The 22,879-nt window shown below is 43.0% G+C and overlaps 1 protein-coding gene across 3 annotated transcripts in view; it reads right to left on the reverse strand.

Annotated features, from left to right (window-relative positions):
• The window catches only part of FSD2 (fibronectin type III and SPRY domain containing 2), a 60,429-nt gene extending 37,550 nt beyond the window's left edge, over positions 1-22,879 (reverse strand). Inside the window, exons 1-11 of one of the 3 annotated variants that reach the window (XM_033920338.1) lie at positions 22,801-22,860; positions 20,941-20,979; positions 19,973-20,798; positions 19,786-19,881; positions 19,259-19,492; positions 14,475-14,497; positions 12,514-12,635; positions 8,255-8,410; positions 4,057-4,191; positions 2,470-2,623; positions 1,258-1,391 (exon numbers count right to left, since the gene is read on the reverse strand). In XM_033920338.1, coding sequence (XP_033776229.1) covers positions 1,258-1,391; positions 2,470-2,623; positions 4,057-4,191; positions 8,255-8,410; positions 12,514-12,635; positions 14,475-14,497; positions 19,259-19,492; positions 19,786-19,881; positions 19,973-20,743 — 1,825 coding nt within the window. In that variant the 5' untranslated portion in view covers positions 20,744-20,798; positions 20,941-20,979; positions 22,801-22,860. Of the gene's footprint in view, positions 1-1,257; positions 1,392-2,469; positions 2,624-4,056; positions 4,192-8,254; positions 8,411-12,513; positions 12,636-14,474; positions 14,498-19,258; positions 19,493-19,785; positions 19,882-19,972; positions 20,799-20,940; positions 20,980-22,800 lie in introns of all 3 variants that reach the window. The other 2 variants (XM_033920339.1, XM_033920340.1) reach the window with 2 other exon arrangements.

Below are 22,879 nucleotides of genomic sequence, written 5' to 3' on the forward strand. Positions count from 1 at the left end.
CTGGGTCAGGAACTGGTTGAGTGGAAGGCGACAGAGGGTAGCTGTCGTGTGCTCGGGACCAGATGCATCTTATGGGTACTTCTAGGCTGCAGGGGGGAAGGAGAAGAATCCCAGGATCCACTGCAAGGGAAGAGGACACCCTTGGCTATTAAGTGCCACTTTCTTAGCAAATGCACCCTATCAAGACCCTGCCCCTTAAAAATACAGCAATGGGCCAGAGCCAATTCTGCAGGACTCCAGTTCTGCTGGCTCATCCTCTACCTGAAAAGGCGGAAGTGTCCATCAGGATGCTGGTTAGCCAGAATACTACTTAGGAGAGACTGCCGTTCCTTTCTCCATGGCACTCTGGGCTGGCTTAACCTATGGCCCAGGGTGCCGGCACTAAAGTTTCAAGTTTAATTAACAGGAGATGACATCATATGAGAACACTGAAGTTGTCTCTTCACACTGTCTCCATCTTGATATGCTCAAAACACAATCTCTGATTGGTGCAGTCTCCTGTCAAACCTCCTTGGTTTCTGATAGGCTGTTTTGGGTGAAACAATATGGTGACAAGCACCGCCTACTGACTTCAAGTCAGGTAATGGGCCAAGCCCACTTCTGCCCTCTCCTTTAATTAAACCTCCTTGGCCTAGGCATCCGAACCTCTAGGGTTGGCTCTTATGTATTGCATCGACCAGCTCCTGTCAGACAGATAAATTAAATCTAGGTCTCTAGCATGACAGCACTGCCCCCGAGCCATAAGGCTACCCTGGGAAACAGTACATTTAGATGTACAGTGAACAGGATAGGTCTCTTTTTTAAAATGTGTTTTAGCAAATGCATCACAGTGTGCCTTTAGTACACAATACAAATAGGCGGAACAGCATACTGTACAAGGAATATCAAGCAGATAAGAATTTACAACTTTGAATGAACCAAAACAAATGGTACCAAACCACACTCCCTCCGCAATCACCAAAAGTTTTTAAAATTATAACCGCATAGCCGCAATTCACCTAATCATGCCTCAGACACACCACTCAAAACACAACAACCACTCCCCTTAGTTTGTTGTAAGTAGTGTGTGTTGTATTGTATTATTTGGTGTTAATTTATATGTATGTATTTTTTGTAACCGGCAGGATATCAATAAATAAACCATAAAAGAACATTTTCTCACAGGATCAAATATAGATATAAAACAATTCTAAAATGCAGAATGCAAAATATTGAAAATAAGTTTGCTTCTCTTTCGTTTTAATATTGAGACAGTACCTGTGGTGTGAATAGTGACAGGCTTACTTCTTTCACTGATACCTCCTACGTTAGCGGCTCTCACGTGGATACAATATTTTTCCCTGGGGTCCAACTGAATGAGGGATTCACAGGTAGGAATCCCAACAATAGACCTGTAGAGATAATAGCGCTATGAATGTCAATACATTTAATTTACTATAGAGAATCCTGAAATGGCTGTGGCAACCCCTTTACCATCAACAGCAAGAAATGAATGATAAATAATCATGAAGCCAACATAGAAAAAAATCAGACAAAACAAAATTCACAAAGACTAGGGGACACTCGAAGTTACAGGGAAATACTTTTAAAACCAATAGGAGGAAGTATTTTTTCACTCAGAGAATAGTTAAGCTCTAGAATGCATTGCCAGAGGTTGTGGTAAGGGCGGATAGCGTAGCTGGTTTTAAGAAAAGTTTGGACAATTTACTAGAGGAAAAGTCCATAGTCTGTTATTGAGAAAGACATGGGGGAAGCCATTGACTGCCCTGAAGACATGGGGGAAGCCATTGACTGCCCTGGATCGGTAACATGGAATATTGATACTCTTTGGGGTTCTAGAATCTTTGTTACTTTCTGGGATTCTGGAATGTTGCTACTCCTTGGGTTTTGGCCAGGTACTAGGGACCTGGATTGGCCACCATGAGAATGGGCTGCTGGGCTTGATTGACCATTTTTCTGACCCAGTAAGGCTATTCTTTATTTCCTGATTCTAGAAAGTTGCATGTCCCAATTTCTGACTAGTGTGGATGTTTGCCACTCCCCTACCAAGACAGCACCCAAGGCGGACCGCTCCCCCTCTTTACTACGTCACTGATCTGACCTCTGGTAAGAGACTTTGGTCCCTGGCTTTTCTGATTCTCAGCCCACTGCATTAGGTTGCATTTCCATTCTTAACTCGTAAGTGAAATATCTTTCTATTCTTTGTTTACTAAGTTGCTACTTTGCTCCTTTTGCAGGTGAAGGCTTAATGGAAGAAATCTACTTATTTGCAATTAATTATAAGAACAATTTTGTGAGCAAATGCATCATATGCCTGCATCCTAATTACATTTTCCATAAATTCTGAACAGGCAAATGCTTTTTATTCCACTTGTGGGTTTTCTGGTATATTGTTCCTTTTTTCCATGATGACGAGTGATGTTATGCAGTTACCGAAACAGCTTCTAAGTGTTTTCCAGGATTACTTACTCTGTAATATCACTTTCATGATCTTCAGTGGACACTTTACATAATTCAACTGTATACGAGTCAACAGGATTCATATTTCCCGACTCCCAGCGTACCAAGGCTGCGGTTTCACAGCTTCTGCAGTCTTTCGGTTTAATTTTGGGTGGAGAAGGAGCTAGGATTTTTAAAACAAGTATTATCTTTCTAATTCTTCCACATATATGCAACCACAGGACAGCAAACACAAGAAAATTTGATCCAACAGACATCCGATAATCTGGTGCGACATAGCATGTCAATTGACTCAAGAACTTAGTACCATGAAAATAACAAGAGCATTAGCTGAAGGAAAAATGCCTTCTAAGCAGAATATTTTGTAAAAATAATGATCCAGATTTTCAGCTGGCTTGGAGACCACATTAACCCCTATTTTACAAAACTGCAATAGCGGTTTTTAAGTTTCAAGTTTCTTAGGATTTTATATACCGCCTATCAAGGTTATCTAAGCAGTTTTTACAATCAGGTACTCAAGCATTTTCCCTCTCTGTCCCGGTGGGCTTACAATCTATCTAATGTACCTGGGGCTACCAGAGGTCGTCGCACTGAATGCTCTGCTCTGCTTCTGACTCTTGTAGGAACTCTTGAGTGTTGGAAGCAGCGCAGAGCATTCAGTGCGCCGGCCTGTTTTCTAAAAGGGAGGGTAAATTAAGCACCAGCACTTAATACATATATTTAGCATTGCTATCCATATAGATAGAGGAACTGAATGCACAGATACCCCTGGATTCTGTATACATAGGACTAGCATATAGTTCCAGAAAAAGGAGGATGGATTGAGATAGCCGGGTTTTACTTCCATTGAAAGCAATGGAAGTAAAACCTGGCTATCTCAATCCATCCTCCTTTCTCTGGAGCCATAAGGCCCTATATAAGAAAGTAAATGAAGAAAACTCATATATTAGTGAATGAGAGTTGCTTTGATTCAGTTGCTACTCCTACTGGAGTGTTTGAACCCTAAATATGAGTCATCCAGAGTTGGGTGTCCAAATTTGTGGTGACAATTTTCATACAATTCCTATGTAGATAATGAACAGGGTTTTACGCATGTCCTTTACTGAACAAGTCAGCAAGACTTGGAATTAATACCCCCCCTTTTATGAAGCCGTGTTAGGCTTTTTTATCGCCAGTCAGAAATTCTATGAGTGTCGGAGCTGTTACCACCGCAGCCGGCACAAAAAACCATGCTACGGTTTTGTAAAAAGGGGGTGGGGAGGGAGGAGGGGGTTAATTCAGTGTTCCTATTAATTTATTATAGATGTCTTGTACCAAATGTTTATTTATTATTTATTTAAAAATTTATATACCACATATAAACTAAGAAGTTTACAAAATTACATGCAGACATATTTAAAAATGCTAAACATGTTTCAACAAGACAAACACAATAAAACATTATCTAACAATATCATTATTAAAACCTTCTTTTAAATTCATCCTACAAGATGGAAAGACAAAATCCCATAAAAACATTAGCAGCAAATAGCATTAGCACATAAAGACATTGACAAATAATTGCCTTTTCTACATTTTTCTTAGTTTTTTTTTTACCTGTCACATACACTGCTCGCTCACTTGCTGGACTGATGCCTGTTGTGTTCAAAGCAGTCACCCAGAACTCATATTGAGTGTTTGGTACCAAGTTATACACTGTACAGTAGCTTTCCTTTACTTTCATCATAAATTCTGAAATTAGAAAGACAAAATATTGTGTTTATACAAAAACTTTACATCAGTGCTTAATTTGTAGATAAAAAGGAAGGGGGAACTGTGGAATTGGGGAAGGAGAGAGGCAAGCCAGGTCAGGAGCAAAAAGCAAAGGGGTGATGAAATATCTCCAGTTCTCTTCACCCCCTCACCGCTTCTTCCCTGTGTAGACTACCAATAAGGGAGGGGCTAGAACATATCACTCCTGCTTCTCTAGTGCCTGAAAAGGAGTGGAGGAGCTGTGTTCCAGGCCATTACCCTCAAAAATTAAACGCTGCTTTATATACTGTATAGATTCAGTGGTGTAGTAGGGTGGGAGGCGGCCCACCCCGGTCGCCGTCTTGGTGAGGGCACTGGCACCTCTCCTGCTCTCCACCCCCCGCTCCTTCCCACTCCTCCCCCCTCTGCGCGCTTTCATTAACCCCTCCCCCCCACCGTACCTCTATCTCTTTGTTGGCACGAATAGCAACTCCAACCTGCTGCGCACACCAGTGTTGCCTCTCCCTCTGATGTCACTTCCGGGTCCTGCGTCTAGGAAGTGATGTCAGAAGGTGAGCCAATGCTGACGCGGGCAGTGAGTTGGTGATACTGCTTGCTCTGGGGAAGTTAAAAGAGTAGGGAAGGGGCGCCATTGTCCCAGGTGCCTCTCACGCTCACTACGCCACTGTATAGATTACCTGATTTCTTGGATGTTACTTATGTAATACACCTGATTTTAAAAAAAGATTAGTTTACCATGAGCACGGCATGAAAGGAAATCTATGAGAGAAGCAGATTAGAATATGTCAGCTGAGTTCACTGCATATGCCAAGAGGAAATTTGAATATACAGCATTCATGGGCCACAGTAACAGCTTCTAAAAACAGATTCACTGGGCAGGTCGCCTGATCCCCCATTGCCCCAGGTACACTAGCTAGATTGTGAGCCCACCACGACAGGAAAAAATGCTTAAGTACCTGAATAAATTCATGTAAACTGTTCTGAGCTACCCTGGGAGAACAGTATGGAAAACTGAATAAATGAATAAGGGGGGGTGTCGAACATTAAGGGAAACTTCAGAAAGACAAGGTCAGTTTTTAGATGAGGTGTTCTTTTCATCTGTATTTACAAAAGTGGACACATCCAACATACCGGAACCTGGCCAAATCTTCAAAGGAGACCAAACAGAAAAATTAACATCCATGGAAGTAAGCCTCGAAGTAGTACGCAGGCAAATAGAAAAATTAAAAACTGATAAATCCCCGGGTCCGGATGGAATTCACCCAAGGGTTCTGAAGGAACTAAAGGAGGAAATTGCAGAAATACTGCAGCAAATTTGCAATCTATCCCTGAAAACAGGCATGATCCCGGAAGATTGGAAGATAGCCAATGTTACACCCATCTTTAAAAAGGGATCAAGAGGTGACCCGGGAAACTACAGACCGGTGAGTCTGACCTCAGTTCCGGGGAAGATGGCGGAAGCACTAATAAAAGACAACATTGATGAGCATTTTGAAAGAAATAAACTTCTGATAACCAGCCAACATGGATTCTGCAAAGGGAGATCATGCCTAACGAACTTATTGCAATTCTTCGAAGGAATTAAATGGATGGACAAAGGAGACCCCATAGACATCGTATATCTAGATTTCCAAAAAGCCTTTGACAAGGTACCCCATGAACGCCTACTTCGGAAACTGAAGAACCATGGGGTGGAAGGAGACATACACAGATGGATCAAAAATTGGTTGGCAGGTAGGAAACAGAGGGTAGGTGTGAAGGTCGGACTGGAGGAAGGTCATGAGTGGTGTTCCGCAGGGGTCAGTGCTCGGACTGCTGCTATTTAATATATTTATAAATGACCTAGAAACAGGGACGAAGTGCGAAATAATTAAATTTGCAGATGACACCAAACTAGTGGTGCTCGGACTAAAGAGGACTATGAAGAATTGCAAAGGGACTTGAACAAACTAGAGGAATGGGCAACGAGATGGCAGATGAAGTTCAAAGTGGAGAAATGTAAAGTATTACATGTAGGAAGCAGAAACCCAAGGTACAGCTTTACGATAGGAGGGATGTTATTGAATGAGAGTACCCAAGAAAGGGACTTGGGGGTAATGGTGGACAGATCAATGAAGTCGGCAGCACAGTGCGCAGCGGCCGCTAAGAAAGCAAATAGAATGCTAGGTATATTCAAGAAGGGTATTATAACCAGAACGAAAGAAGTTATACTGCCGTTGAATCGGGCAATGGTGCATCCGCATCTGGAGTACTGCGTACAGTATTGGTCGCTGTACCTTAAGAAGGATATGGCAATACTCGAGAGGGTGCAAAGGAGAGCGACATGTCTGATAAAGGTATGGAAAATCTTTCATACACTGAGAGATTAGAGGAACTCGGGCTCTTTTCCCTGGAAAAGAGGAGACTTAGAGGGGATATGATAGAGACCTACAAGATCATGAAGGGCATAGAGAAAGTGGAGAGGGACAGATTTTTCAAATTTTCGAAAAACTCAAGGACGAGAGGGCATTCAGAAAAGTTGAAAGGGGACAGCTTCAAAACAAATGCTAGGAAGTTTTTCTTCACCCAACGTGTGGTGGACACCTGGAATGCGCTTCCAGAGGGCGTGGACAGAGTACAGTATTGGGATTCAAAAAGGGATTGGACAATTTTCTGTTGGAAAAAGGGATAGAGGATTACTGCACAGGTCTTGGACCTGTTGGGCCGCCGCATGAGCGGACTGCTGGGCATGATGGACCCCTGGTCTGACCCAGCAGAGGAACTGCTTATGTTCTTATGTGAAAAGGCGTGTTCTTAATAGAAAGATCCATTGAATCTCTTCATAAAGGTGGTTAATAAATCCCAATAAATAAATAAGGTTAATATGTTATTAAGCAAGGTGGAAGCATCACATATATCAATATTTTAATTAAATGAAAAGATACCAGTGCCACACAATTTAAAAAAGAAAAAGATGTTCAATGCACTGAGAACTTTATCACAGTGAATAATTAGTTTCTAAATCTGCCAGCACAGTGCAGAGCCCATAAAGCAATAACATGGGGCAGCAGCGAACAGAGAACCCAGCCAAATGCTTTGTACTGAATTCAAATGCTCAGACTGTTTCTCATCCACACACAAAGGCTTTATGTGCTGGAGATGGCTGAATCACTCAGAGTGTGTATAAAGCCCTTTATGAACACTGGGAAATGTCGAGTGTTTTTCACTCCCGCATAAGAGCGTGGAGCAAGCGGCTACATTGATTCCGTGTCAGAGCCCTAAGACATTACTGTGAACAATTACTAAAGACAATTACAAAGCAGAGAGCGCTGAGGATTTTGCACATGGTTTGCAACTGCCGCCAAACGGTTTGCCAGGGCTTTTTGTTGTTCCCTTCTTCTGCAGTTTTCCCCACTTTGAATGGGTTTCAACAATGAAGGGAAGTCAGCCTTTGGTCAGAATATTCCACTTTTCATTTTAGCAGAGTTTTGAACAAAGGCTGGCTGAGGAGCATGTGTTGTGCACTGCCATGCAGAGGATCTGGAGTCTGTTCCAGGGTCAGGGCTTCTGCTTCTTGGACCAGCCTTGTTTGGGGATGATCCAATGGAAGCTCTGGAGGAGGGAGTCCCAGTCAATTGTGTAGTGACTAAAGGTAGGCAACGCATTAACTGTGCTCCAGAAGGAGCTGCAGTTTGTGCCCCCCCCAGGAGGTCAAGGATTGTCACTGCAAAGATGTAGAGGGAAAGGGAAGAGAAGCATATAAAAAGAGGGAAATACTCCTGGATATTTTGTCAAATGAATAGTTGTGAATCAAGATTCATCATCTAATGATGGCTGGTTCCAATTCAGCTGGAAGAAACTACCTCATCCCACCCCCCCAAAAAAGCAAGCAAATGTCCTTCCATGGATACTGAGCAGAGCAATTAAAAGGTGCTTGCTGCTGCCCTTCTTGATTTTATTTATTTATTTTTTTAAAGGGAGGGAGAAACAAAACTCAGCTTAGGGCTTGCGGATGTGCCCTTCCCTACAAAACTTGTTTGAATCTGATCTGATACCTCCCTACCAGTTTGCTTTTCAGTGGGAGCATCATCGCTCACTGGTTTGTAGTACAGCTGGTAGCGTTCGACTGTGTCTTCAGAAAAGGGGCTCCAGCAGACTCTCACTGAAGTACCTGTGGCTGAGTTGGGACTTTGGGGGTTTACGACTGGAGCAGAAGGAGCTGAAATAAACAGGAATGTCTCACATTAAAAAATACAATTTTCTTAATATATAGCATTACTCATTTTAATGCCTGTTCTAGCCATCCAGATTATCTCCGATCATCCTCTTCCCAACCTTCTCTGGCTAATTAATTCAGTCACCCATTTTTGTGTTGGAGGTTCAGGACTGAGAATCACTATTAACCACATTACATAACATCTCTTATATTCCACTCAGTGGCATAGTATTGGGGGGGGGGGGCCGTCGGCCCTGGGAACCATGTTGGTGGGGGTGCCAGCACCCTCCTCCTCTCTGCCCCTCCCTCTTCGCCATGCACACAGGCCCTCTTCCCTTCTCCCATACCTCGAGTTCACTGCTGCGAGCAACAACTTCAACGTGCTCCTTGTGACCACGACATTACTTCTGGGTGCTGCACATAGGAAGTGACATCATAGGGAGAGCCAACGGGGTTGTGAGGAGCATGTTGAAGTTCTTGTTGCTCATGGTGGTGAACTAGAGGTATGGGGGAAGGGGGGCAGGGTGGAGCGGAGATGAGGGCAGGGGGAGAGGCACCACTGCCCCGGGTGCCTCTCACTCTTACTACGCCACTGATTCTGCTACCACCTTTAAAGTTCTAAGCAGATTCCAGTTTAAAGAGCCAGGCACATTACATTGATGTCTTCTATCCCGCCAATACTTTTCAGTTCTAGGCATTGATTACAAGGTTGATAGTTGGAAAATGCATTAGGATCTGGGAAGTCAGGAAAGTTTAGTTAGATCAATTGACAAATTTCTTGACTAGCATAGTTTTCATTTCTTTCCTGAAGGTTTTGTAGTTGGGCGTTGTCATCAGATTGGAGAGGTGGTGATCTAGCCTTGCTGCTTGGGTTGCTAATAGTCCGTCATGTCCCAACCAGTTTCTGACCCCCAACCCGATTCACTAACCTTCCTCCCGATCCGATCCACACATGTAAAGGCTGCGATTCACTAAACAAATTCAGGAACACCAACTGGGCTGGCCGAACAAAAAAGAAGCGACTGCTGAGGACCAGTCGCTCACGTCCTTGTCGACTGTCCTGCTCTCTGCCGCCCCAACCTGTAACGGAGTAGGAGGTGTGCTCAGTCCGTCCTGCTCCAATGTCTCCCGACTCCTCGTGTAGCTGTAACAGCAGGAGAGGTGCTCAGACCCAGCCCCCTCCCCGTTCCCAGTCCCCTCCGCACCCCCACCTGTACCTGTAATGGAGCAGGAGGGGTACTCAATCCCTCCTGTTCCAATGCCTCCCACGACGCTTCTGAAGCCTTAGGCCCCGCCCCAGAGCATCATGTGATGCAGGGGGAGGGGCCTAAGGCCATGATTGGCTCAGGCGCCTCAGGCTCCTCCCTTGGGAGGGGCCTAAGATGCATGAGACAATCAGGGACTTCCTTAGTGAGTACCTAAGGAAGTCCCTGATTGGCCTTAGGTACTCACTAATTAAGTTCATGATTGGATCAGGTGCCTCAGGCCCCTACTATGGGAGGAGCCCAAGGTGCCTGAGCCAATCAGGGCCTTAGGTCCCTCTCCATGCATCACATGATGCACCGGGGCGGGGCCTAAGGCTTCAGAAGCATCACAGGAGGTATTGGAGCAGAAGGGATTGAGCACTCCTCCTCCATTAGGTACGGGGAGGGGATTGGGATTGGGGAGGGTGCATCAGGTGGGTGGTAGGAGGGAGTCAGCATCCCTCCTGCTGTTTGTTTTGGGGGGAGGGAAGTTGGGAGTGGGAATGATGGCAGAAATGAGTGGGAACCCTCCTGCCATAATTTTGAAGTGTGTCGGGCATCAGCCGGGGGGGGAACGACATTTTTTGGGGGGGTTCGGGGAGAGAAGGGAAAGAGGCACTTGTGAGAAGAGGGTGGGGAGGCTTTAAAAAAAAATTTTAATTTATATATTTTAATTTATATATTCATAGGTAAGATTGTCAAGTGATTGGTTAAAATTTTTCTGATTGATTATTATACACTTGATATAATATTTGAAAATGAATAAAGATTTATAAAAAAAAAAAAAATTTTTAATCGGGCTGATATTTTGCATGTGTAAAACATGCAAAATATCTGCCCGATTAAAAAAAAAAAATTTTAAAAGCTGGCAGAAGCCCTGACAGCAGTGGCAGGAGGCTGCTTCTCTTGTCACTACTGTCCGAGCTCTGCTCTGACTCAATCGATTTTGAGTCAGAGTGTGCATGCAAATGATTTGCATCTCCGTGCAAATCATTTGCACTGAAACAAGATAGTGAATCAATCGCTGTTTTAAAATCGGCCAGGAATTGGCCAACAGCAGTTGAATCGCTATCTTTTAGTGAATCTGGGTCATAATTTTTTGCTTTGTATGCTACCTTTTGGGGGAGTGAGGGATGTTGGAAGAAAGGACTGGGTATCCCACCAGCAAACGTTCAGGGGGGGTGTCAGGAGAGATTGGGCATCTCTCCTGCTGGCAAAGCTTGCAGGGGGGGGGAGGGTTTTGGGGGTATCCGGCAGGAGGAACTGGGCCTTCCCTCCTTCCAGTGAAGGTTGTAGGGAGTCACGGCGGGTTCGGGCAGGAGGGGACTAGACATGCCTCCTGCCAGTGAAGATTGCGGGGAGTCGAGGCGAGTTCAGGCAGGAGGGACTAGGCATCCCTCTTGCCAACAATGCTTGTGGGGGGTTTGCAGCATCCCTCCTATCACGATCGTTACAGGGTGGAGGGACAGGCAGGAGGGACTGGGCATCCCTCCTGCCGGCAAACTTTCAGGGGGTTTGTGGCGGTTTGGGCAGGAGGGACTGGGATCCCTCCTGTCGGCAAACGTTTTTGGGGGGGATTGCCGTGGTTCAGGCAGGAGGGTCTGGGCATCCCTTCTGCTACGATCGTTACGGAGGTGGAGGGACGAGTTGCCTGGGCCACTGAGCTGATCGTGGCAACCGCGACCAGCTCAGCAGCCCGATCAGGAACTTATACTTGTTTTGACTTGGTCTAAGTCAAAATATATAAGTTCCATCCAAGCAACCTGTTAAACTTTCGATTATCACTGGCAGATGACTAAGTCTAGGTTGGCCCATATCCTGCTACCTCCTGCCCTAACCATGCCTCAAAAAATGCCCCTTTTCACTCTGGGTGCACAGCGCCAGTCAAAAGGCCTAAGCTGCTTTTAGATACATCTAAAACCCATTTCAATTATCAGTACTTCTACGACCTGTCTTGTTGATCATCCAAGTGCCGTTTTAGGCAAGTTTTTAGACATTTTCTTTTCGATTATGAGCTCCATAATGTACTTTGTGTGTCTGAGTGCTTTTCTTAATGAGCCAGGCCCTAAGGGTCCAGAGAAGAGCGACTAAAATGGTTAAGGGGCTGGAGGAGTTGTCGTACAGTGAGAGATTAGAGAAACTGGGCCTCTTCTCCCTTGAAAAGAGGAGACTGAGAGGGGACATGATTGAAAACTTCAAGATAATGAAGGGAATAGACTTAGTAGATAAAGACAGGTTGTTCACCCTCTCCGAGGTAGGGAGACTGAGAGGGCACTCTCTAAAGTTAAAAGGGGATAGATTCCATACAAACATAAGGAAGTTCTTTTTCACCCAGAGAGTGGTGGAAAACTGGAAAGCTCTTCCGGAGGCTGCCATAGGGGAAAATACCCTCCAGGGAATCAAAACAAAGTTAGACGAGTTCCTGCAGAACCGGAACGTAAGCAGCTAGAGCTGGTCTCGGTTAGGGTGTTGGTCTTTGACCTAGGGGCCACCGTGGGAACGGACTGCTGGGCACGATGGACCACTGGTCTGACCCAGCAGCGTCAATTCTTATGTTCTTATGCTACTTAAACAATAGATGTTTAAGATGCAGAGTGCATATAATAAGGACATTGTTATATTATTCTTATTCTGTTTTAGTTTAAGTGTTTACTTATAATCTCGATGTAAAGATTAAAAGAGAAGCTATAAAAATGTAGGCAAAAAATGACTGGATCTGATGTCTCTAATCTGCATTCCTTTGGCAGTTTCCTAAGTAACGAGTACCCAACGACACTATATTAGGCAGCAAAGTTACAATACTCACAGAAATAAGTCACGAGATCTGTATGCTTATGTGAGGGAAAGATTAAGAAAGAATACCTGGAACAATGTTTATAGAGTCCATCAGCTGTTGAACATCAGAAAAATCTATCATTTTGTTTTCATACTTCTGATTTATAGAGAGTTCAAGTTCTGTATCTGTTTGAAAGAATTCTTCTGCCCTGCAATTAGAAAACTTGGTTGTAACACTAATAGTTGCCAATAAATTATTTGCTTAGAAGTGTCAGAATTAAGAAATAACTCTCTTTCTTATATGGAAGTTTTGCAGAATTGACTAACTTAACAATTTTTATCTCCTCCTAATAAAAGAGAATCGGGTGGGACTGGTAACATAGTAGCATAGTAAATGCAGTGGCGTACCTAGCATATGTGACACCCCTTTCTTTCTCCCTGCCCTCCCCCATGCCACCGCCATTGGGAAACATGCTGCTGCCACCGCCGCCATGGAAAGGCTGCCACTGGCCATCGAAAACAGGCCAGCGCCGAGTTTGCCCTGCTTCTCTTCCCCGCGGGCCAACCAACTCTCGCTGCCTGACGTCAATTCTAATGTCGGAGAGGACGTTCCGGGCCAGCCAGTTTCACACCAGTGCCTAAGTTAATTGGGAAATGCCATTTGAAACGGTAATTAACATTAAATTTAAAGCACCTATCAGTGTTTAAACAAAAGGTGACAGAATTGCGCCTCCAGAGGCACCTACTAATACCTAACACCACTATGGGTGTGGCTAACACCGGAAGTGGTATTGGACGCCGTAAATCGCCTACATAAGTGTGATTCACAGCAAAGATAGGTGCCGGAAATGTAGGCCTTAAAAACCCTGGCCTACATTTCTGGTGCCTATCTTTCCCAGAGGCGCAATTCTCTATATGGCGCTGTCGCGTGATTGACACACGATCAGCTGTTGTTTTTTAGGTGGCCGCCGATATCAGCAACATACAAATCCAGGGCTGGGTGCCTAAATCTCATATCAGGAAACTCAGTTTGCAACTACTGTATCTGGGTTATTTTCTGTGGTTCCGACATAAGAACTGGAATATGATTGCACTCCAGGAGGACTTATATTTTATAAGGAAACGCCTATTTTAGTTTTGGGCATCAAGAACTTGTGTAAATAGTAGCGGATCAATTAAGGAAATGCAAGAGGCCTTTGTCAACAAGTACCCAGGAACAAAATTACCAACTACACGTTGTATTCAGTCTGGTTCAGAAATGGCGTCAAACTGGCTCTGTTACAAACATGAGGAAATCAAGGCCTCCATCAATCTGGATGCCCAAAGTCAGCCATGACATTCAGAGGTAGATTGCAATTAACCCTCGAAAATCAACTCGAAAACTCTCAGTAAGTTGGTATATCACGAACGATGTGTTGGTGATTGCTGAAATCTCTGAGCCTCAAACTGTACCAAATAACATGTGTGCAGGAACTGAAAGAGCCCAATAAAGCTAAACGCGTAAATTACTGTACAGGGTTGCTGACAGACATTTGGACCCATCCCTGTACTTCATGACGGACGAAGCTTGGTTTCATTTACTATCGCCAGAGGCGGACTACTTTTCTGTGGCCTACACTGTAGAATCAATGACGTGCACATAGACAGAGCTTTGGCAAAATGCACAATTATGTGTGAAGATTATAAAATATTATGGTTCACATGCATGCTTTAGAGATCTAGCTGCGGACGTTTACACCAGATCTTGGGCTGGTGCAAATATCAATATCGGCAATGAAGATGTGAGTTTGTGCTACATACACTAGTATTTTATAAAGACAAGAAAGCACATGTTTTCAAAGCTTAGAACATGTCTCCTTATAAAATTACTCTCCAGAGGTGTACTTCTAATTAATCTGACATTATGCCTGAAAAATATATCCATAGTTATCAGAAAGAAGGTAAGTATTCAAAATTAATAATTAGATATTTAATAGGTAAAATTTCAAAGCATTTTTTTCTGGCAAAATAGAAATATAAGGCAAAAATTTGAGCAGGAATGTTATTACCTGTCAGCTGTGTTGACAGCAGTCTGTAGTGTGGAAGGGAGGGAAAAAAAGGCTTGAATTAGGAAAAACAGGTCAGTAAATGAGTATCCTGACAAATATGTACAGAACTTTATATAAAGTGATTATATCGGTTCATTTAGAGGTCCTTTTACTAACTTGCAGTAAACACTAACATGAGCTTACCATAAGTTAAAATGCACTATCACAGGGTATGCTGAGGCGCCCCCCATGTCCTCCTCTGCTCCTTCCCTGCCCCCCCCCCCACACCACATTCACACCCTCCCTTCCCCCATACCTCTTTAAATCTTTGCTAGCATGAGCAGCTTCTCCGGCCTGCTGCTCGCCCTGGTGTTGGCTTTCCCTCTGATGTCACTTCCTGACACAAGCAGCAGGCGGGAGAAGTCTATTGCTGGCAAAGATTTAAAGAGGTACAGGGGTAGGGGAAGGGAGCGAGTGAGCATGGTGTGGTGTAGGGGGGGCAGAGAGGTGCCTGCACCCCTAACAAGATGGCGCCTGAGGCAGTCCATCCCCCTGAACCCCCACTCCATTACTATGCTACTTCATCCTACAGTAGTTTTGGAATCAGCGCACACTACCCATGAGCTAAAAAATACATTTTCTTTTTTAGTGCTGGAGGCATGTTGAAGAGCAAAAGGGTAACCCAAAGAATCCGAAGTGAATCTAACAAAGCAAACTACAAAAAAAGACTGCAGAGGTGATGATTGAGATGCCAGTGTTTATTCAGTCAATCAGATGATGCAAAATCTCATAACAACATCACAGTCCGTATGTACTTTAAAAGTTGGGGACCCAACACGGTCCGTGTTTTAACTAAAAACGTCTTTCTCGGGGGTCCAGAATTTTGATTCCAAAGCAGAAAAAGAATTAGGGTCCAATATTCAGCGGGCGGCAGTCAGTGTTTTGCTGTCTGCCGCTGGCTTTATTCCAGCCATGTCTAGGCACCAGCACTGAATATCCAGGCATACATGGGCAAATAAAACATTGCAATATTCCGCACTTAACAGTCTACAATGAACGATATTTATTTATTTAAAATTTTATATAACGCATAAAAACTATGTAGTTTACAAAATTACATGCATACATATTAAAAATACTAGAACATGTTTCGACATTACAAACACAATAAAACATTAACTAACAGTATCATTATTAAAACCTTTTTTCAAATTCATCCAACAAGATGGAAAGACAAGATCCCATAAACATTTGTAGGACGGTAAGGCTTCAGCAGCAAATAGCAGAACTGTTCTCACTACTAGACAAATTACTTCTGATTCTATCCGTTGCTGTATTTGATCATGTTGCCCCCCCCCCCCTTCTGAAAAATGCACACTGGTTACCAATCCCACATAGAATTACTTTCAAACTCCTCATCCCTTATGCTTCCTTAGGTACGCCAAGATCTGCTGATCAAAATTTCTTGACCGTTCCCTCTTTGAAAATCATCAATACAAGAAGAGCAGAAATTTTCTCCGTAATCACGCCGCAAACATGGAACCATTTGCCATCCTTTATTAGAGCAGAAACACGATTAGATAAATTCAAAAGTTCTTTCAAAAGTTTCCTTTTAAATGACGCATTCGAGAGCTGAAGTTAGAGACAAATATTAGATCCGTAAAATAATGATGATGGTTGCCCCAGAGGTCTCCAGGGGCTGCCATTGGATCCTGGGCCTTACATTGAAGAACACTGCTCTAGACGCTTAAGATGAGATATTTTCAATGATTAGCCTCCAGAAGCACAGGAAAAGATCATTCCAGGTGCCAGCTTGCATAGCACAGCACCCCCTCTTTCCTTTCATATGTGTCTGACTAGAGGCAACGGAATGCCTTTTTGTTTGGAAGTGCCCAAGCTCTGCCGCAGACCCCATAATAATACACTTCTCCCTCCGTATTCGCGGTTTGTGCACTCGCGGTTTCGCTTATTCACAATTTTTTGGATGCTGACTCCGCCCCCCAAAATTACATCATGAATAAAATTTATTTTCTTTTACTGTACCGATAAAAAAGTTTAGCGCTTACCAACATTCATTCTGAAAATTTCTGTTTCAATGCTTTCTCCCACAAAATCGCTGCTTAAAATCTTTCACCCTCAAAATCACTGCTTCCCAGCAACTCCAACACAGGCAAACACCCAGGTGAGTCACTGTGGATAGCGGATGCAAGCGGTGGGGCCCTGCCACACCCTCCCCCCCCCGCTTCCTCATCATCTGACATCCTTTCAGACTTGGGGTTGGGGGTAGTTATGTTTTTTGCTGCGCTAACAAACCTTGCCTTTACGCTTCCCAGCACTGTAAATGATTCAGCGTGACAAGGAGGAAAACACACATTTCTTATCTTCTCGTGCAGCCGCCAAACTGCATAGAGCGAGCTTTGGCATGCAGCACTACACCACACAGGGGGTGGTCAGGAGAGAGCAAGCTAGAAACTTAGCGAGAGACGTTCTCTCCAGCTTTCGGTATTGTTGTCTTCATTTATGTTTTCTTTTTTTTCCGTACATCATCATTCTCCTCGGCCTTGCAAGCTTTTCTCCCCCTCCCACCGTTACAAATAGTAATAATAGTAGCTTTTTTTAAAAAAACGCGAATAACAGTTTAAAAGTTATTTGCAGTTTCAGTATTAAAAACGATGGCGTTTACACAAAACCGCAAATAACATAAAAAGTTATTCGCGGTTTTTCCCGTATTCGCAGCAATGTTCTGCCTGCATCCATTGCGAATATGGTGAACTTGGAATACGAGAAACGACTTAAGAGACTGGGATTTTTCTCCCTTGAGAAAAGGAGACTGCGAGGGGATATGATTGAGACTTTCAAAATACTGAAAGGAATCGACAAAATAAAGCAGGAAAAAAAATTATTTAGAATGTCCAATGTGACACGGACAAGAGGACATGGACTGAAGCTAAGGGGGGACAAGTCCAGGACAAATATCAGGAAGTTCTGCTTCACGCAACGAGTGGTGGACATCTGGAATGCTCTCCCAGAGGAGGTTATTGTGGAATCCAGCGTTCTAGGATTTAAAAGCAAACTAGATGCACATCTCCTTACGAGAGGCATAGAGGGATATGGGTGACTAAAATTACGCCAGGTGTACACCTGGCTGGACCTCCGCGTGTGCGGATCACCGGACTTGGACCGAAAGTCTGATCCGGAGATGGCAGTTCTTATGTTCTTATGAATACAGAGGGAAAAGTGTAGTACTAATTGTAAAGCCATTTCTTCCATTCATTCTCATACAATATAATCTTATTAACAATATACTCTTCCCTCCTGCCCTCCCATGGGTCCATCTCTCCTCTCTCTCTGCCCCTCATAGTCCAACATTTTTCCCTCTTTCCTGCTGTTGTTCTCCCCCCACCATTGATGATGAACAATAGGATGGAGACCCCCATCCCCAGACTTAACATTTTTCCCTCCCTCCCTTCTTTCCAACCCCAGGTCCTGTTTGCCTTCCCCTAATGCCAGCCCTGCGTATTCCTAAACAGTGCGCCTAACTTTTAAGAATACCCATGATCTGCCAATACTCTTCCCCTGGCCACGCCCTTTATGAGATTCATGCACTAGAATATATGCACACCACTTTATAGAATACGCTTAGAAAGTTGTGCACGTAACTTCTAATTAGTGTCAATTATTAGGTGTTAATTGACAATTATCAGCGCTGATCAGCTTGTTTAAACAATTGCACACAACTTTGGTCACACTGTACAGAATCTGGCCCTTGAAGTATAGGCTCTGCCAGTTCTGTAGAGAAGTCCCTGTGGTTATCCCATATTAAAGAGTCAGCCTACTCTTCACAATATCTGTGGGAATGATTTGTTTTCCTTGTGACTGCAAAAGACCAGGAATTCAAAGGAAAAAAATGAAAGATGTAAACTTGGTTTTATTTAGTGCTGGAATGAGGACAGCTGGATGTAGCAAGGTTGGCTTTGCCAATATCCATAGTCAAGATTGGTGACTCATTTTGTGTTTGCCTAGGCACAGTGCATATGTATTAAATATGAGAGCGTATTCTCTAGGTATAAATCTGTGCTACTGGCTGTCAACAACCACTTTAGGGACAGAAAGAAGAACAGACCGTGACTCGGGGCTCAGGCACATTTTGTAAGTCATCAAATCTAAGGATGATACCAAATGAATGAAACGGAATAATGAGCAGTCTAAATGATACATACTGTAGTTTAGTGAAAATAAAAATGTTCAGTATGAACCTAGGTCACATAAGAATTGCTGCTGCTGGGTCAGACCAGTAGTCCATCGTGCCCAGCAGTCTGCTCCCGCAGTGGCCCTTAGGTCAAAGACCAGTTCCTTAACTGAGACTAGCCTTACCTGCTTACGTTTTGGTTCAGCAGGAACTTGTCTAGTTTTGTCTTGAATCCCTGGAGGGTGTTTTCTCCTATAACTGCCTCCGGTTCCAGTTTTCCACCACTCTCTGGGTGAAGAAGAACTTCCTTACGTTTGTAAGGAATCTATCCCCTATTAACTTTAGAGAGTGCCCTCTCGTTCTCTCTTCTTTGGAGAGGGTGAACAATCTCTGTCTCTACTAAGTCTATTCCCTTCATTATCTTGAATGTTTAGTTCATGTCCCCTCTCAGTCTCCTCTTTTCAAGGGAGAAGAGGCCCAGTTTCTCTAATCTCTCACTGTACGGCAACTCCTCCAGCCCCTTAACCATTTTAATTGCTCTTCTCTGGACCCTTTCTGAATACGTTCCTGGCATCATTCATACTGTACATTTAAAATATTTTATTAATTTCCTTACCTTTAGAAACTCAGCTTTCTCTTTGCTTTTACGCAGCTCCTGAATCAATTCTATCAACTCTCTAGAAGAGTCAAGTTTCTTCCCACAAGCCACCAGTTGGGCATACAAGGTTTCTAATTTTTCTTTCTTTTCTTCTCCAAGAGCTTGTAATTTGTCTTCACACCTTTGAGTAAGTGCCTGCATGACTTCATTGTAGCGAATCTCAAAGTTCTGCTCTTGTCTTGCAAAATTTTCCTGTAAAATCAGGATGTCACTTTTATTTAAAATAAATCCACAAATCAAGTTGAATTACTTAATCCCTTAGAATTCACTACCAGTCCTCAAGGTTCACCAACAGGCCAGGTTTTCAGGGTATCCCTAATGAATATGTATAAGAGGAATTTGCATAACTGCTACCATCATTGCATGCTAATTTCTCTCATGAATATTCAGTAGCAGGAGCAATGCTGCTTGCTAGGGGCAGAAAGAAAAAGAGAGGGGCAGGCAGGATCTAACACTGTCATGCTATGTTATAGACTATGGCTTACCTCTACATTGATGAATATTTCCTCCAAATGAACTACTAAGTTCTCCATCTGAGCAATCTGTTCTTCCAGTTTGCCCATGTTGTTGTGAATTTCTTCCTATCAAACAGAAAAGTGTTATTTATTCATTTAGAACAGCCTTTACCATTTACCCTAATAACGAAAGCAAGATAGCTTCACCAATTCCTACCTTCACATCTTCAATTACATTGGCTAGCTGGGTCACCTCATGTTCCTTATGGATGCCGAATAGTTTTTCAAAAGCTCTGATTGGTGTTCCACAGGTTACACAATAGATGTCAGGAATTTCTTCTTCATTCTGTTGCGCAGTTGGTTCTGACAGAGTGCGGTCATTGTCTTCCAATTTACCACCAATATCCGTCCTTTGATTTTCTTCATTTGAGGCATCATTCACAGCCTCTTCATCAAAGTGGCAATTACTAGAAACGCCATCATGTTCTTGCACAATGTCTTCAAACATCTTCTTCCCAAATTCTCGCTCTATGTTTTCCATGCTCTGCTGTGGCTCTATCTTCTTATGTTCCACATTATACTTTTGAATGGAAGATTCTTTGTTTTCTGACACCTCAGGCAAGGGCATATGTTCAACTCGAAAATCTTCCACTATTTCTTTGTCATCTTCAAGTCCATATAGTCGTGCCAATTCATCTATTTCTTTCTGTGAACTGCATTCTATCTGATCTTTTTCACCAGACTGCTCAGCTGACACTTCATGTCCCTTATCTCCAGTAACCTTAACTTCTGCAAAAATGTCTAGTCGTTCTTTTGATTCATAAAGATCCATGTGATAAAACTTTAGGCCGTCAGGTTCAGTAGAGTCACATTCTTCAATTAATCCAGATGCTATCTCATCTTTGGAGTGACCTAAATCTCTGGCACTAACTTTGTCTGGACTGCTGCTGGTGGTTTCAGGTTCTGTTGCCATAGAACTAGAGGACATTGCTGTACTTACTTTTTATGTTGGATTGATAGTGCATTTAAAGAGATTTCCACACCTTAATAACAAAATAAAATATAAAGTTGTATGATCTGATTTATCTGCAAATTTTGTACAGATAGATGCAACAGATTAAAATAATCAACAAATAGATAAAGATTCCAGCGCTGTTTGGTTTGGTCTTTTTTTTTCCTACTTACTTATTGCAGAGACTCTACTTGAGTTCATTTTACTTTTACCTAAAAACATAAGAATAGCTTTATTGGATCAGACCAATGGTCCATCTAGCCCAGTATCCCATCTTCACGGTAGCCAATTCAGGTTACAAATACCTGGTAGAAATCCAAATAGTAGCAACATTCTAGAGCTGAGATTGTGATATCATAATGCCTCATTCCACCAATGCCTAAGACTCATCAGTGATGTCATAATGGCTTGATTGTCCTATACTTGGCTCACATAAGAATGTCTATACTGGATCAGACTAATATCCCATCTTCACGGTGGCCAGTTCAGGTCACTAGTACCTGGCAAAAACCCAAAAAGTAGCAACATTCCATGCTACTGAGCCAGGATTCACTGTATCTGTTCATGGCTAGTTGAAAGGCATTGTTCATCTATGTAAATCAGACTAGAGCCTGCCCACACCTGCTCCACAGACCCTCACTTACTTGTGCCTTCCCTCGCACTCTGAACCACTCTTCCTCCTCCTTCTCCGTGACTACTACAACCCACACATTCATAATGCTGGACAAGCACTTCCTGAAAACTAATCTTATGTAACCTATCATGAGAGCAACAACTGCAATAGTGGCCCTACAATCGCATGTTTTGAATGCATTCACAGTGTCAGCTTTAAGAAGGAGGCGAGTGGTGGAGACAAGAGCCACAGAACAGACTTCTACTGTCCCACCTGGTGATGATCATGGGCCATTCCTGTTCCATCCAGCTGACTATACTTGTCCTTTTCCACCTTCCTCTTCCATAAATTTTGGTATCTTAGGTGATTGCCTAGTTACCCTAATGCAGTGTTTCTCAAATTGAGTGCCACGGCACAGTGGTGTGCTCCAAAGAGATTCCAGGTGTGCCACAAGAGATTCCAGAGTGTTAATTTATTTTTCAAAATTCCCTTCATAAGGATACTTGGTGGCAACTCCCAGGAGCCAGACATAAGATCAGGGGTCTCCAAAGTCCCTCCTTGAGGGCCGAATTCAGTCGGGTTTTCAGGAGTTCCCCAAAGAATATGCATTGAAAGCAATGCATGCACATAGATCTCATGCATACTCATTGGGGAAATCCTGAAAACCTGACTGGATTCGGCCCTCAAGGAGGGACTTTAGAGACCGCTGCATAAGATTCATGTTAGCTAATTTTTTTAGAGGGAGCGACGGTTACTAGAACTAGTCGCTATGGTGGCTGACTAGAATGGTATGAGGAGGATACAACAAACCCAAGAAAACAGAAGGAAACTGCCAGGCCAAAAAAAGTGTCTACACATCACAGGTCGCCTGTAGGGGTACTGCTGAGGTACAGGGCAAATATAAAAACTATTGGACATAATTAATGAAACCTACCTACTCTTTGTTGGATGCCTTTATATTAAGTATCCAAATAATAATAATTTATTTTTTTGTATACCACTATACCAAAAGTTCAAAGAAAAGATACATACAGTCAGTGTATATAAAATACATAATAACACAGTCGATAAAAAAGAATACATCAATTAAAAAGCAAGAAGTTAAAAGAGTATCACAACTAAATGTAAAAACATGTCAAAATGTAAACATGAAAAATAATAAATGATCGGATGATACCACCATAATGTCTTTCTAGCATAAAATCAAAACATTTATCTATTAAAACCAAACATCTAAAGGTAAGTTATCTATCTTTTTTCTGTTGATGTATAGTCAAAAAGCTACAACTACAGCAATCCATGCTCATACCAGAAAGCAGGAATTAATGCAGCTACCAAAAGTTATCTTCCTGTCCTGGTGACACAGGATAACATTTGTATCTGTTAGCACAAACAAATTCAAATGCAGACAATTTCTTACTTGTTTGTTGCAAGTTGGTTCTGGAAGTCGTGCTAGATAATTTTAGCTGGTCTCTGTCCTCAAATAGTGGTGTGCCAGC

Source organism: Geotrypetes seraphini, chromosome 14 (assembly GCF_902459505.1).
Source record: "Geotrypetes seraphini chromosome 14, aGeoSer1.1, whole genome shotgun sequence".
In the NCBI taxonomy this organism is placed as follows: domain Eukaryota; kingdom Metazoa; phylum Chordata; class Amphibia; order Gymnophiona; family Dermophiidae; genus Geotrypetes; species Geotrypetes seraphini.